Below are 15,507 nucleotides of genomic sequence, written 5' to 3' on the forward strand. Positions count from 1 at the left end.
CATTAATTAAAATGGAAAGTATATACTTTTTTTTGACTAAATGGAAAGTATATACTTATTCATAAATAAATAAATTGATGCCAACAAAATTAAAAAAATAAATAAAGACAACAAAACAATATGTCTAAGACTGCAAGGTTTTGTCTGCGAACAATAGAAATAGGGTAAACTATTTTCTGTCCAAATTAAATTTTAGTGATAACAAAGAATCAATGTTTCCTAGGCATGCATCATGTTTGTCTAGTGAAGGGAGGTGGTTGATGATACATACATTTCTTAGGGCATGTGATGGCCACCATGTGACTATAGTTGGAGCATAAATTAAATATGAATCTTGTCTGGTAGTAGCAATATAAGAGTACAATTATTTCATATATAATCTACAGTATCACATGATGTACACATGTCTTTGCATGTATTATTGTGTGTTTCATTTAGATCATTCAAAGCTTTTAGAGAGAAAATGCAAGTTTGTGATTGGCCATGTTTAGTTGGTTATCAAAATGAAAAAAAAAGTGATAAAATAGGGAGTTTCAAAGTCAACCGATATGAAGATAGATACTTACATGAGTTTTATATAGATAGACCCTAAAATTGACACTTTTGAGATACTTGTAGATTCATGTATGTAATCATACGATTTTAGTCACCTGATTAACTTTTGAATTTAAAAAAAAAAGTTTAAAATTTAAAGTCAAAATATGAATCATACGACAAAACATTATTTTTTGTCAAAAGACCCATTTATATTATAAATATGCTGATTGAATTGAATTGGTTTACATAAAATAAAAAGAAGGTTTCATCCTAAGAAGAATAATGTCTACAAAACACTTTTTAAGGTGTAAAGAGTCCACATTAGACAATTACACAAGAGATAATCTTCACATATGAACATATAAACTAACTTTTGTGACCGAATTAAACCTAGAAAAATTATCAATGGACATTCAACACCCCATCTATATGAAAGAGAGAAAAATAGAGAGATCAATTTGATATGATAGAAAAATAGAGATATAACAAAATAAGGTGTGAAACAAATATTTGAAAATTAAGGATGTTTAAAATTAAGGATATAATTCGGTGGAATTGGTTCCCTCGGATTAGCCGGTCCTTGGATCAGATATCGAGTTTAAAAAAATAAAAAAAATAAGGGATGTTTAAAAATAAGATCTCTTATATCTATACCCAAATTTCAAAAGGGGAATGCTAATGAGTGCCCCTTGAGGCATTGATTAAAGTGTTAAAATTAAGAGTAAATGGTTACTTTGGTCCCTGACTCAGGATTAAATACAAAATAGTCATTGAATGTGCACTTCCGTTATCACTTTAGTCCCTGATGTTAAATAATTATGTTAACTGATGATGTGACAAAGATTTTACGCTGACGAGGAGTATGATGTGTCACAAGCACTAAAGTGAAAGTATAAAATGGTCACTTTGATTCCTGAACCAAAAACCAATATCCCCGAAAATCAATATCCCTAAACCGAAAATCAATATCCCCAAACTCGGCTCAAATGAAATGTTGCTCTTCGTTAAGAACTAGATCATCTTCCTTAATGAAGTTGTTATGTGATTGCGGGTGACTTATGTTAGGTCTCTGACTGTGCATACTTACTATCAGTTAGGTCTCTAACAATAAACACTTACAGTCACTAAGGTCTTTGACAGTAAACACTTACAAACACAAAATGACAGCATCACCTGATACTGGTTGTATCTAAAATAAACAGGAAAGAGGTGTTGCAACATTTAATTTTTGTTGTATCCGTGTTAGAAAACTTGTAAACTAGTCTAACACTTGACAAAATGATTCCATAATTAAATACCAACATGTTTCTATAACATAACCATTAAGTCATTACATAAAGGTCAACCATAGAGTAATCAAAAGATTGCACCATATTTGGGCATATAATTCAATAAGTCATTAGTACATAATGATTCAGCAAAATATTAAACAAAATATTGCACCACAGTCGTGCTTATAATTTAGTAACTTCAGTACATAAATAAACTAAGGGTCATGTTAACCAGTGCCGGCACTGGTTAAGGAAGCCAAAAGAAAAAATTGTAAGTTAAAAAAGACATTTTTCAAATTTTTAATGCATTGATTACACAACTTTCAATGTAAATATTACTATATTTGCTTCCTTAATCGATGCACCCGGGGTACTGGTTATCATTTCCCATAAACTAATGCAAATAAACTTACTGTCAGGGACCTTAGTGACAATAATTTTTTACTGTCATGGACCTAACTGATAGTAAGTATGCACAATCATGGACCTAACAAGTCTCCTGCAACCACAAAACAACTTCATTGAGGTAGATGACCCAGTTCTTGACAAAGAACAATAATTTGTTGGCCGAGTTTCGGAATATTGATTTTCGAGGAGATTGATTTTCGGTTCATAGAGCAAAGTGACCATTTTCTACTTTCATTTTAGTCTCTGTGACACCTCATACTCCTTGTCAGTATAAAACTTGTGCCACATCATTAGTTAACATAATTATTTAACGTCGGGGACTAAAGTGATAACAGAAGTGCACATTCAAGGACTATTTTGTATTTAATCCTGAATCAGGGAACATTGTGACAACGAGATGCAGAGTCAAGGACATTTATGGTATAATTATTGATAAGACAAATGTACAAACTTATATTTCAAAGACAATGTTTCTATTAAAAGATTTATCAATCAATGTTTTTATAGCAGATGATTAACAAGACTCATTTCAAAATAATATCATAGTCTAATCAAGATTACTCAATAACCACTTAAATATGAATAATATTTTTTTTGGTGATGGCCGAGGTTTAAACCTCAGACCTTGCATATATTATGCATTGTCCCTACCAACTGAACTAAGTTCACGAAGACAAAATATTAATAATCTAGCAGTGTTATAAAAAAAAAAATAGAATAACTCAAACATAAAAATGCAACACCAAAGTCTTCGTAAAAAAAAAAAAAAAAAAAAAAAAGTGAACACCACTAACCCTATGAAACTGTATTATATATAGAACATGATGACAGAGTGTTTCATCATCAACATCTAATCATATTAAGGTTCCTATTCAAATACTTAATTTGGTGAGACCAAACCACACAATCATCTTTACATAGGACCACGGGTTTCCTTTTTTATTTTCTTTCTCTCTTATCTTTTCTGGTACAATCAGGGGACCATATTAATTAAAGTAGAAAACAAACACACACGTCTGTGTTATGAATTATGTGTATCAATTCTTCCCTCGTGTACAATTTGTAAGGAGTCATCATCGCTATTGCTCATCATGTAATCATGCTTCTACATTTCTCTATATATAGGTGTTGTGCATACAAATTGTGAAGGTTTGGAATTGATCTGAAATAAAGAGATGGAGGAAGAAAGTGAGATGAAAGAATCAAAGTTTAAGAGGATTTGTGTTTTTTGTGGTAGTAGTCCTGGTAACAAGAGTAGCTATAAAGATGCTGCTATTGAGCTTGGAAATGAGTTGGTAATGCCTCTCTCTCTAACTCACACATGTTTTTTTTTCTTTCTTAAAATTTAGACCGGGTAAAACTCAACCCTACAAAATCTGTTTGTAATATAATGATGTCTCTCAATTAAAATCGCACGCATGTTTAAATTGTATTTCATCTAAGTAAGACTCTTGACGTTATTCTTTAAAACATTGGATCCTAATGTCCACCCTCCATTCTTCTTGGAAATTTAACATTTCATGTTTTGCTTTGGTGTTTTGGTTTTATCTTGTTTTTTTTTATATTTTTTAAAACTTTTTGTTTTTGTTTGGTGTTCCTTGATGAGCTTCTTGATAGCCCATCAATTCCTTCATTCACAATTGAACTAATTAATCTCATCAACGATGTTGTGAAACAAATTTTCATCTTGACACTTTTGGTTGTGGGAGTCTTCTATTTCTTTAATAAATGGGCTTATTAAAAAAATCTGTCACACTGTTTAATTGTGACCTTTTATACTTAATCAAATTAGATAAACAAAAAGAATAATTCATTTCAGTTTCTCAACTTTTTTCATGGACCCTCTAGCTAGAATTTATATACAAACCATTTATTTCACAACTTCACATAGATAAATTTGTGGTAAATAAAAGAGTGTTGATTGACCAAAAAAAAAGTGTTGATGATTACTATTGTTCTCTACTTGTCAATTTTAACAAATAATAATTGTAGTTTTCACATATAGTTATTACCTAAAAACAAAAAAAGTATGTGGGAAATTTATTGTCTCTATTTTATTTATATATAGATATAGATGTATCTACGATATCCTTTTGTGTGTGTGTGGGAAATGTGTGTGTAGTTGTATTAATTTAGAGGTTTATTTGAAAGAAAAAAAAAATATAGTATTTGTTTTATGACTATGTTATTGGTGTAAAGTATCTATCGGTTTTACCAATGACTAATATGCAAGCTAGAGAACTTCACCGAACTCTTTTAGTGAGATCTTTCCTCTCAAATACATTTGTTTTCATTCATAAGATACAAACATGAGATTTTACTTAAGGTAAAATTTCTTCAAATCATTTTAATGTTTACCAAATGAATGTAGTAATTTAAAAATGTATTTTTATTTAGAGATATTTTTTCCCCTAAAAATTGCTTGTAAAACGAGACATTGAGTAATAGTGTTAATAAAACCGTTTTTTTGGATATTGTTTGATGTCTTAAAAAGGTGTCAAGAAATATTGATTTGGTTTATGGAGGAGGCAGCATTGGTTTGATGGGGTTGGTTTCTCAAGCTGTTTCTGATGGAGGTCGACATGTGATTGGGTGAGAAATGAGCATCTTCTTCCTTATGATCGATTTGTCTTGGTGATGATGTTGTTAATTTATGCTATTTTTATTGTCATTGTATTGTTGCAGGGTTATTCCAAGGACATTGATGCCAAGAGAGGTAATTTTAGGATTTGAAGGAATTTCATTAATCATCATTGCAAATAAAAGTTACCATAGGAGAGAAAATTATCAAATATACTTTTCCCTTTCTACCACAATATGTGCTTATTTTGCTTATTTTCTTGTTCCAATTCTATGTATCATCTTTTTGATTAATTTACACCTTGCTTTTGTTATCCAAATATATTGATTTTCCATTCTTTTTTTTTTTATTTGTGTGTGATTCATTTATGTTCCAAGTGGGAAGTAACTTGTGTTGTTGTGTTTGCTTTTTTATTTTGATGTCACATTTTGGATTTCTTTAACAAACTTACCTATCATTACACCTGGCAATCTGGGGCATTCCCTTCTGAGCATTTTTGTCCCTCTCTCTCAAAGCTCTACATAACCTTTTTTAGATTCTTTTGTCATTGTTTGTTTTTTATTTTATTTTTAAATTCAGTATTCAACAGAAGATCGATTAATATGGAGAATCAATCAAACTTTGTTTCGAGTTAATTTTCCTTTTCTTGTCATTGAGAAAGTAACATCGTGATCGTTGGATCCAGATTGAATGCACTTACAAAATAATGCAATTATATCATATGGAGATTAGATAGTTTGTGTTTCAAATTCTAAACTCTGATTTACAATACAACTTAAAATCATAACTTCATTTTCATTTTTTTTTTATTTCTTTTTCTTTGGGGCCAATATTTTTAGGATACTAAAATTGATCGGATCAATCGATTGAATCAAGAACAAGACAATCAGTTAATTGGTTCAACCACGATCGATTCTTGATCCTCCGAACCGGATAGAATAACAATTCGACCTCATTGTGTTTATTTTCAATTTTTTAATAGTTATTTATTAGACATCTTGTTCAATTGTAATTAAACAAATTGAATCATGACTAAGGAAGCCTCACTTGTAGGACCTCACATCAAGTATTTAAAACATGGGTTTGTACATTTTTTTTGTTGTTTTTCTCCTTTGAGCCCACTTCTGAAGCACTCATCATTACTATTTTTGCATCCATGCATTGTTGCACGAATCACTCACAAAAAGGAGTAATAATTTGGATTGTTCTTTTGGGTGTGAGTGGGTTTGTGCAGATCACTGGAGAGACAGTGGGAGAAGTGAAGGCAGTAGCAGGCATGCATCAAAGAAAAGCTGAGATGGCTAAGCATTCTGATGCTTTTATTGCCTTACCAGGTTGGTTCCCATTCCACCAATATTCTTCTTTTAACTATATATATAGTACATGCATTTTTAATGTGTTTGTTTTTATTTTATTTTAAGTTATTGGCAACACTAAATCAAGGATCACTTAATTTAATTTAAAGTTGTACACTCGTTGTTGTTATGTTTTTACTGTGAAATTCTGGTACAATTCAGATTAACTCAGTTAATAGGGACAATACATAATATTAGTTAGAATAACATCTAACTTCCAAACTAAGGCTAAAATGACATTAGAATGTCAAACTAAAGGCATAATGACAAATTACATTTCAAAATAAGATCAAAATAAAGCAATTTTCTGCAGTTTTGAATGAAAAATTACCCAAGGTTCAAGTTTTTTTTTTATCGTTTTTCTTGTTTGAACTGGATATTCTATAAACTAATATTTTAGATTACATAAAAGAGAAAGAAAAGCTAAGAACACTCCATTTTTATCATTCTCTCTAATATTCATTTTTGTATTAGGTAAAATTTACTTGTGTCCCATCACTTTTTGTGCTAAAATAAGCTTTCAAATAACTTTGATTTGATGTGGAAGATTAGTCGTGGGACCAAGAAAGCAACACAATGCCCTATAAACGTTATTGAAAAATTGATGTCGGCTGAAAAAGAAATGAGAAAGGGGTCCATTTAAAATAAAAAATAATTCGGACAGATTTATATAGTTTTTTTTTTTTTTAGAGAGATTTATATAGTTATATAACTTGTATCCTACTATATCTATATAACATAACATCAGCATACAATTAAAAATTATTTTAAAATACAAATCGAGGGATTGAAGTTGGCGGAATGAACTAAGCTCCAACAATCAAGGTTTGAATCCAATTAGGAGAGATATTCGTGTTTAACTTCCGATACGTCTCAAATATGATTATTTCAAATGTAGAGAACAGATGAAAAAAATAAATAGATAGATGTCTTAAAGTTTATTTTAAAAAAATTAATGCAAACTTGAATTTTCTTCAATAGATGTTATGATGGTGTGTGCTTTAAACAAACATATATTCTAAAGCTGTAAGGATGTTACAATTTTAACTAATGATAATGCATGAATATGTCCATTATATGCATGAAGGTGGCTATGGGACACTTGAGGAACTTCTTGAGGTCATAACTTGGGCTCAGCTTGGCATCCATGATAAACCAGTAAGGTTCCTTCCTCAATCTTGCCATTTTATTAAAAACTTTAAACATGTATTATATTCCATAATCTATAAATTTTATTTTGTTTTTGGAAAAGGTGGGGTTGTTGAATGTAGATGGCTACTACAATTCTTTGTTATCTTTCATTGACAAAGCTGTGGAGGAAGGCTTCATTAGCCCTAAAGCTCGTCATATAATTGTATCTGCACCATCAACAAAAGAGCTTGTCAAAAAGATGGAGGTACTTCACATCTTTTCTTTCTTCAAGATTGTCATATAGTATTGTGTTTGTTTTCAAGTTGAAATCTTACCAAACGTGCGTTCACTTTAATGTTACAATATGTAGCTTCTCAATATTCACGTTGAAACAACATTTGAATGCGTGAAAGAGTAGACCAATGTCAAACCAAACATGCTAATAATTATTTGATATCTCTTAAATATGGATTACAAATTTTTTTAATATATGGAAAATAAGTTTTTATCAAGTTTAGTCGTGCCAATATTTTCGTTAATGTTTAGTCCTTCATTAGTTGATTCTATCAAGTTTAGAATGTGATTTTGTTGAAACCCTATGTATAGTTTATGCTAAAATTGTGATAATTCATCGTAATTCTGTCAATCGCATCGCCGATTGACTTAATTATAGATAAAGAATTTTGTAAATAATAAAGAATTAATTATTCATTGAAATTAAAAGAGATTTGATTTTACCCTTATAGGAATATTCTCCACAACATGAAAGAGTTGCATCTAAGCAAAGTTGGGAAACTGGGAAGCTGGATTAGTCCTCACATGGAGACATCTCAAGTTGTGGTTAGATGATGAAGAAAGTGTGAATTAGAAACGGTTGTTAGTTTTATTTCCTCAAGCCATAATTCTTTATTATGTTCTAGTTTTTTTTTTTGTTAGTGTGGATTATGGACTACAAAACTGATTTAATCTAGCTGTGATGCATAGCTACTTTGTTAAATGTGAATTCTTGTTTTTCAAGGCTTAATTTTTTTGCAAAAAAATTGAATAGAATTTAGAGGTTTTGTATAGGATGATTAGTTTATAAGAGTTTGATATTGGGGGAGAAACTAGATTTCATTTCTATTAAAAAAATGATAGATATATAAGTGAAAGCCTTTGTCATCAATTTTGGATGGGTGTTCCATCATTCGGTAGGAAACAGTGGATATATCCTATCAATTTGGGATTATACCAAGGTTGCAATGGTATTATTATATTTTAAGCCAAATACATTTTAGGGTCTTTTAACTTGAAATTTTTTGGATTCTTTTTTAAAGAAGATAATATGGAAGAAGAGGATGAATACCAAATTAAACATTCAATCTGAAATATATCAGTATTTTTTTTTTTAATCTGGCGAAGATGTTGAAAGTTGATGAAGATGTTGAAATGTATATTGACCAATATAAAGGTGATCATGATAAAAAACACTCAAAAATTTTATTTGAGATTTTCATTTGTTTAATATTAAAAAAAATGTAATTTATTGATTTAAACAGGGCCGGCCCATAGCCCGTCGAGGTTGGGCGACGACACCGGGCCTCCAATTTTTTGGGCCCAAAATATATTTTTTTTATATGTAAGACACGAAAATAATTGTTATATATCTATTAAAAGCAATTTATTTCAATTTGTACAACTTGCTTTAGTGGCATGGTCACTTTTTGTTGAGTGTGAAGTCATGTGTTCAAGATCCACCAAAGTGTGATTTCTAATACTTTTTTTTTTTTTAAATAACTTATTTAATTTTTTGGGACCCAGTTTTTTTTTTTTTTTTTGCATCCCTTATAAAATTAAAACCGGGCCTATGAATTTGTTAAGACGGCCCTGGATTTAAATTTGTCACTTCAACGTCAAAACGGCTGCGTAAACATTTTTTAATGGAGTTTGATGTAAAATGATGTGAACGTCAGGATCCTAATAATTTCTAACACTCTTATTACTGGTAACTAGGTATATAACCCGTGCGTTGCACAGGTTTGATTAAAATACTGCTTGCAATTTGCTCAAGAACCATACCCAAGCAATATTTTTAATTTGATCCACCAGTTTTTCCACATTATTCATCCTACCTTAAAATATAATATTGTTTCTAATATTTTAAATGCATCATATTGTTGTCAGTCAAACCAATTGCTTAAATATCTTTATGTGACTTTACGATAACAAAGCTCTAAAATGTTCTCTCTAATTGTTATGCATAGAACCTGAAAACAAAATTAAAAGAAAAACAACATCAATCTTGTTAAAAAATAATGTACTCTCTAAAAATAAAACACAACATCAATCTTGTTAAGAAAATAATGTCCTCTTTCAATATATAATGATACAAAACTGAAGAGTATCATCCAAGAGTTGATTGAAGAGTATAATCCAATAGTTTATAGAAGGCATGGTGGAAACATCCCGGATTGAGTGAAAATGAATGTGGCATAAGATGTGGTTATAAAGGGTGAGTGGGAATTCAAAAAAAAAAAATACACTTTAAAATTTTCCATTTTGTAGGTTATAATTGAAGGAATGTTAAAAGATGCATCCAATGATGATGTTGCAAGAAATTATGGAATGTTTTAATAGTTTGTTAGGTGCATAAACCGTTACTATTAGATTCTTAAAACATGGCTATAGAAAAACAATGATGTTTCTATTCATTAACGTAACTTCTTTGTTATTTTTGTCTAGAGTGGGATCATAACCCATTGTATTCTAATGTATTGTATGATTGAGTTAGCATTATTGTGAACAAAAATATGTGATAAGTTACGTATTAGATTAGTTTATTAGAGGTGCCACATAGGCACAATCCTTGCATTAGAGTGAGTCAAGTTTAGTTTACATAGAGAAGAAGATATAGATATATAGATAGATAGGTAGATAGATAGATGCCCCAAAGATGCGACACCTATCTTGTTCCTTAACTCCTCAAACTTGTCATGCTTCACAAATTTTGTTGGAAAGTCTGCTTCCATATATAGCAGTAGGACAATGTAGCGGTTTCAGTCTCCCTTTATTTACTTGATCTCTAATACAGTGATTCCTTGTCTCAATGTGTCTACGCTAAAATGTCACAATATTTTTTTAGATAGTTAAAGTTTCATAGTGTTTAATTTAAGTTTAACAATTAGACTGGAGAAAAATATGACAACTTATAATTTTTTTCTTGATTTAAATTGTATTTCGAATAATTCAAGTAAAAAATAATAATTTATTTAATATGGTTCCTAATATTCACATACTCTTTTTCCATAACTTATAATATATTAAAATAGACCCATGAAATTATTTGTTTACAACTCATCAATTATACGCTATATAATTACACATAGTTACCTCACATCCTCCTCTAATCCAACACTGCACTCCAAAATAATCATTCCCAACACTTCTTTTAATTCATTTCTCATTCTCATTTTCTTTCTTTTTTACTAACTCTTTCTCACATTTTCTACCTTCTACGCCTTTTTGAATGGAGGATAAATAATAACTACAAATATATTAAGAAAGGATGATAAATTTTGTAACTTAAAATTACTTGCATTGTTATAATTATTAGATTAGATAGAATGAGAAAGGGTAAGAAGTTATACTATATAGGAGAATGTTTTTTTTAGAGGTGACACATATGCATAATCATAGCTTGAGAATAATGAGTCAAATTTAATCTATGAGAAGATCTTTAAGGTACCATATCATCACAATGCTAGATCAAGAGTAACTCAAACTTACTTTACAATATAAATATAGAAGACTAATATATAATGGATATAAACACTTATACATTCAACCTTAACCTAATACTTTCATATATATAAAATCCATATAAACTTTATGAAATTAAATCTAAAAATATTGCTAATAAATTTATTAAACTTTAATTAAAAGAAAACAACTAAATGGCAATAAAGTCATTTAATTATCCTTAAAATAATGTAATAATAAAACTTCCTCAAAAGAATGTGAGTATAGTTAGACAATTTCATCAGATGCACCCAAATTTACTCTTAGTTGTAGGAAACTCAATTGATGGAAAGTATGAAGGTCAGCCAATTCCATGGTCAAGGGTTAAATTTCCATGTAAATCATCAAAACATGATTTTGACTCTTCAATTTCACGAAGATCAAGCACATTCCATTAGAATTTTGAAAAAAAGTGTGCTTCTACAATTATTTACCTAGGATACTTGATCTTATAAGAAACTATTCAATTAAAAATATAATAAGAGTATTTTTTTTCGTATTACAAAGACACGGATACTTGATCAAATTAAACTAACACCTATGGATAAAGATTCTTACTTTCTCTTGTTCGACCCTTTAGGATTTTTGGTGTTGAGAGTTTTGAGTTTCTTGTAAGATCCATCCTAATCCTCCTCCATCTTATGGCAATTAGTTGAGAAGGAAAAATCTCTAATAGTTATAGCAACAACCACATGTTGGCTTGAAATAAAAATGAATAAAAAAATATTCAATTTTTTTTATGGATTTTTAATATGTTTCCTTCCACATGTTTAGTGAACTCTTTATCTCATAACAATGTTAAATAAAAAATAATAATGAAAAAAATACTTTAATTTCAATGAAAAAAATACAACTACCATTTCATATATGAAGTGTCCTTTCAACAAAACTCTCATTTTTCCCAAAACCTGTGTATTTGAAATCAAAGAAAAATATCCATTAGAGAATACGAAATATTATAGAAATAGAAACATACACACAAAGCTTGAAGAGAAAAGCAAAACTATCAAAAAATAAAATGGAAGAAGAAATGAAAAGGATAACATAAGCAACACATAATAAGCTTAGAAAAAAAATGAGGAGCTTTATAGTAAACTTGTGTGTGTAAGAAAATTGATTAAGAATATGAACAATTTTAAAACGTAACCCCTCAATATTAATAAAATGGATTATAATGCATTCATTGTGTAACTTGCAAGAAGTGAAGTAAATGAAATGTTTTTTGCAACTGATAGGAAATTAAAGATAGATAGTAAGGAATGACTAGTAAAGAATCAAGAACAAAAGAGAGCCACTTGGCATAAGTATGAGAGATTAGTTAGAAAGGGGGGCATTAGTAAGGTGACACATAGGCGAAATGTAGCTTAGAATACATGCACAAAGCTTGAAGAGAAAAGCAAAACTATCAAAAAATGAAATGGAAGAAGAAATGAAAAGGATAACATAAGCAACACATAATAAGCTTAGAAAAAAAATGAGGAGCTTTATAGTAAACTTGTGTGTGTAAGAAGATTGATTAAGAATATGAACAATTTTAAAACATAACCCCTCAATATTAATAAAATGGATCATAATGCATTCATCGTGTAACTTGCAAGAAGTGAAGTAAATGAAATGTTTTTTGCAACTGATAGAAAATGAAAGATAGATAGTAAGGAATGGCTAGTAAAGAATCAAGAACAAAAGAGCGCCACTTGGCATAAGTATGAGAGATTAGTTAGAAAGGGGGGTATTGGTAAGGTGACACATAGGCAAAATGTAGCTTAGAATACATGTATAATAATATAGAGATAGAGATAGAGATAGAGATAGAGACTAGTGACTTGATTGAAAAATAAATAATTAGTGGCTTCATAGGAAAAGAAGTTTACACTCAAGTAGTTCAATAATTCTTTTTCGGCTCTCTTCGGTAAAAATAGTGGCTAGTTTATAAGCTAGCTGATAGCTTATAGCTGATGACTGATAAGCTAATTAAAGTGTTTGGTAAAATTAGCAGTTCAACTAAGTAATAAAGGTAAAATGACTTAAAAGGACAATTGATAATTTAATTGTTTTAATTTAGTACATATTTTATATATTATTAAATTAGTGTTTTTTAAGTTTTATTTTAAATTTATTCTTTTTTTCAGTTTTTATAATTTATAAAAATTTATTTTTAAAATAAAATAAAAAACAATCGTATATTTCTTATCAAAAAGAAAAAATTATAATTATATATATACGTAGCACAGTTGTATTTTATTTTAGCAAAATCTAACACAATTGTATAAAAATCATGTAGTCATGATAAAAGATTAAAAACACAAATGTTATATGTATGATGCAAAAAAAATTTAACCAAAGGTTATATTCGTTTTTTTTGGTTACAAAAGGTTATATTCGTTTAAATGTACAGTATAAATTATATTCGTTTAAATCTAACGAGACTTTTTTAAGGCATGGTATTTATTACAATAATTAATGTGTTATTTTTAATTATAGGAGTGATAAATTATAATGGGTAAAATTGGTTTTTAGATAAAATAATAAGGGTATAAATGGAAGAAAAGATGATAAGCTATAAGCTATAAGCTCAAACGCTATTTGGAATAGCTTCTGAAAAATAGCTTATAAGCTCGTGAAATAAGCTATAAGCTCGTGGTAAGAGAACATTACCAAACAAAACTTTTTTTGTCAAACGAACTTATAAGCTATAAGCTATAAGCTATAAACTCATTTAGTAGGCTTACCAAACAGACCATTCGTGAATGCATAATTTGAAATTTTGGATAAACTTTCAAAGTGAAAGTTGGAAATATGCGTGGACAAAACTTACCTATAATACATATGGGTAGCAAGCAATTGGATGACAATGGGTTTAATATGTTGGGTTGATCCGTTTAGCCCGTTTTTTTTAATGAGGTAGGTTGAGATTTTGAACCCGCCATTTGTAAGGTGTCATTTCCGTCTAATCCGTTAAAAAACAGGGCGATGATGGGGTGGGCCGAGTTGGTCCGTTGGTTTAATATATTAAAAAGAAACTCTCTTTTTCATTTCTTTTATTTATAAGTCACAATCAATTTTTTCAATTTTCTCTACGGTTATAGTGAGGAAAAAATTCAATTAATTTCATCACTTTTATTTCATGATTTTAGCCTCATATTTTTAACAGTTAGTCAACTGATAACTCATGAAGTTTTTATTTTAAATGTCTTATTAATTTATTATAGATTTTTAGATGATATAATTTATATGTTTGAATGATTATTTTCATAGTTTTAGTGGAGTCATTAGTTATATATTTTGATTTCCTTAAATTGACTTCAATTTTATATTCACTCCGTCCCAAATTGTATGTCACTTTAGAAAAAATATTTTTCCCAAATTATATGTCGCTTTACAATACCAATGAAAAATTATGTTACTTTTCCTATTATATCCTTAATCATTTATTACTCTATCTTCTTTCAATTCATTCATTTATCTTTCCCATATCATTTATTGAGGACAATTTTGTAAAACAACTCATAATATCTTTTTCCTACACAATATTAATTACATTTCTTAATATGTGTGAAATGCCCAAAACGTCATACAATTTGGGACGGAGGGAGTATATTTTTACATTGTTTATGTCAAGTTTTTAAATAATTTTTTTAATAAAAAAACAACATTGACAGGTCAACCCGCCGGTCCGTCATAAAATGGGGTGGGCTGAGATTTTCAACCTTACATCTATAGTTGGCCCTCCCCATTCTGCCTCTTTTTAAACGAGTTATTGACGGGACGGGACGGATTGACCCTCTTTACCATCCCTAGTAGCAAGTGTTATTTTCTACTACAATTATCCATGCCTAAAATATTTTTTGCTTAACTGTTTTTGGAATCTGAAGTTCTCAACTTTCATGATATTTTTAGTGAGAAAAAACAGCACCTATATCAGTTATGATATTATAGATAAGTTTTATCCTAAATATATATGTACCACTGCTTATGTTTTGTGGCCTCATAAGGACAACTTATAAGTCTGACTTTGACCTTGTTTATTGACTTTAAGGTTTACAAATAAAGATCCAATCTTGCCTAATTTTTTTTTAAGACATGTGAAGCATTTTCAGACTGTTGTTAATGCATAACGACTAGTTAAGTATTGAACATCATAAACCAACATCAAGTTGTATTTCTCTTTACATCGACATACTAATATGTTTGGTATTAAAACAAAGGTCGTGTAAGTCACTAAGCTATCACGGTATCATATGTTTAGCTTAATTGCAGTCGCTTATAATTAATTATGGGCTTTCAACAAGCCATGTACGGATTCTGTCAGGCACTGGTACAATAGTTTGTTGATCATTTTGCTACAAGAACGTTTTTAATTATGGGTTTGGTTAACGATTAACGAGTGTCGAGTATTGGTTAAAGAATTCTTTAATTGAATCTTTGTTTTAGAAATACAAGTTTTTTA

The 15,507-nt window shown here is 29.5% G+C and overlaps 1 protein-coding gene across 1 annotated transcript; it reads left to right on the plus strand.

The window, feature by feature from the left end:
• Positions 1-3,063: 3,063 nt before the first annotated feature.
• On the plus strand, positions 3,064-8,323 carry LOC11407980 (cytokinin riboside 5'-monophosphate phosphoribohydrolase LOG1). The gene is made up of 7 exons (XM_003606319.4): positions 3,064-3,511; positions 4,711-4,808; positions 4,902-4,932; positions 6,032-6,131; positions 7,240-7,310; positions 7,405-7,548; positions 8,030-8,323. The coding sequence occupies exons 1-7, from the start codon at positions 3,392-3,394 to the stop codon at positions 8,093-8,095; spliced, it is 630 nt and encodes a 209-aa protein (XP_003606367.1). The 5' UTR covers positions 3,064-3,391; the 3' UTR covers positions 8,096-8,323.
• The last annotated feature ends 7,184 nt before the right edge of the window (positions 8,324-15,507 follow it).

Source organism: Medicago truncatula, chromosome 4 (assembly GCF_003473485.1).
Source record: "Medicago truncatula cultivar Jemalong A17 chromosome 4, MtrunA17r5.0-ANR, whole genome shotgun sequence".
Classification (NCBI taxonomy): domain Eukaryota; kingdom Viridiplantae; phylum Streptophyta; class Magnoliopsida; order Fabales; family Fabaceae; genus Medicago; species Medicago truncatula.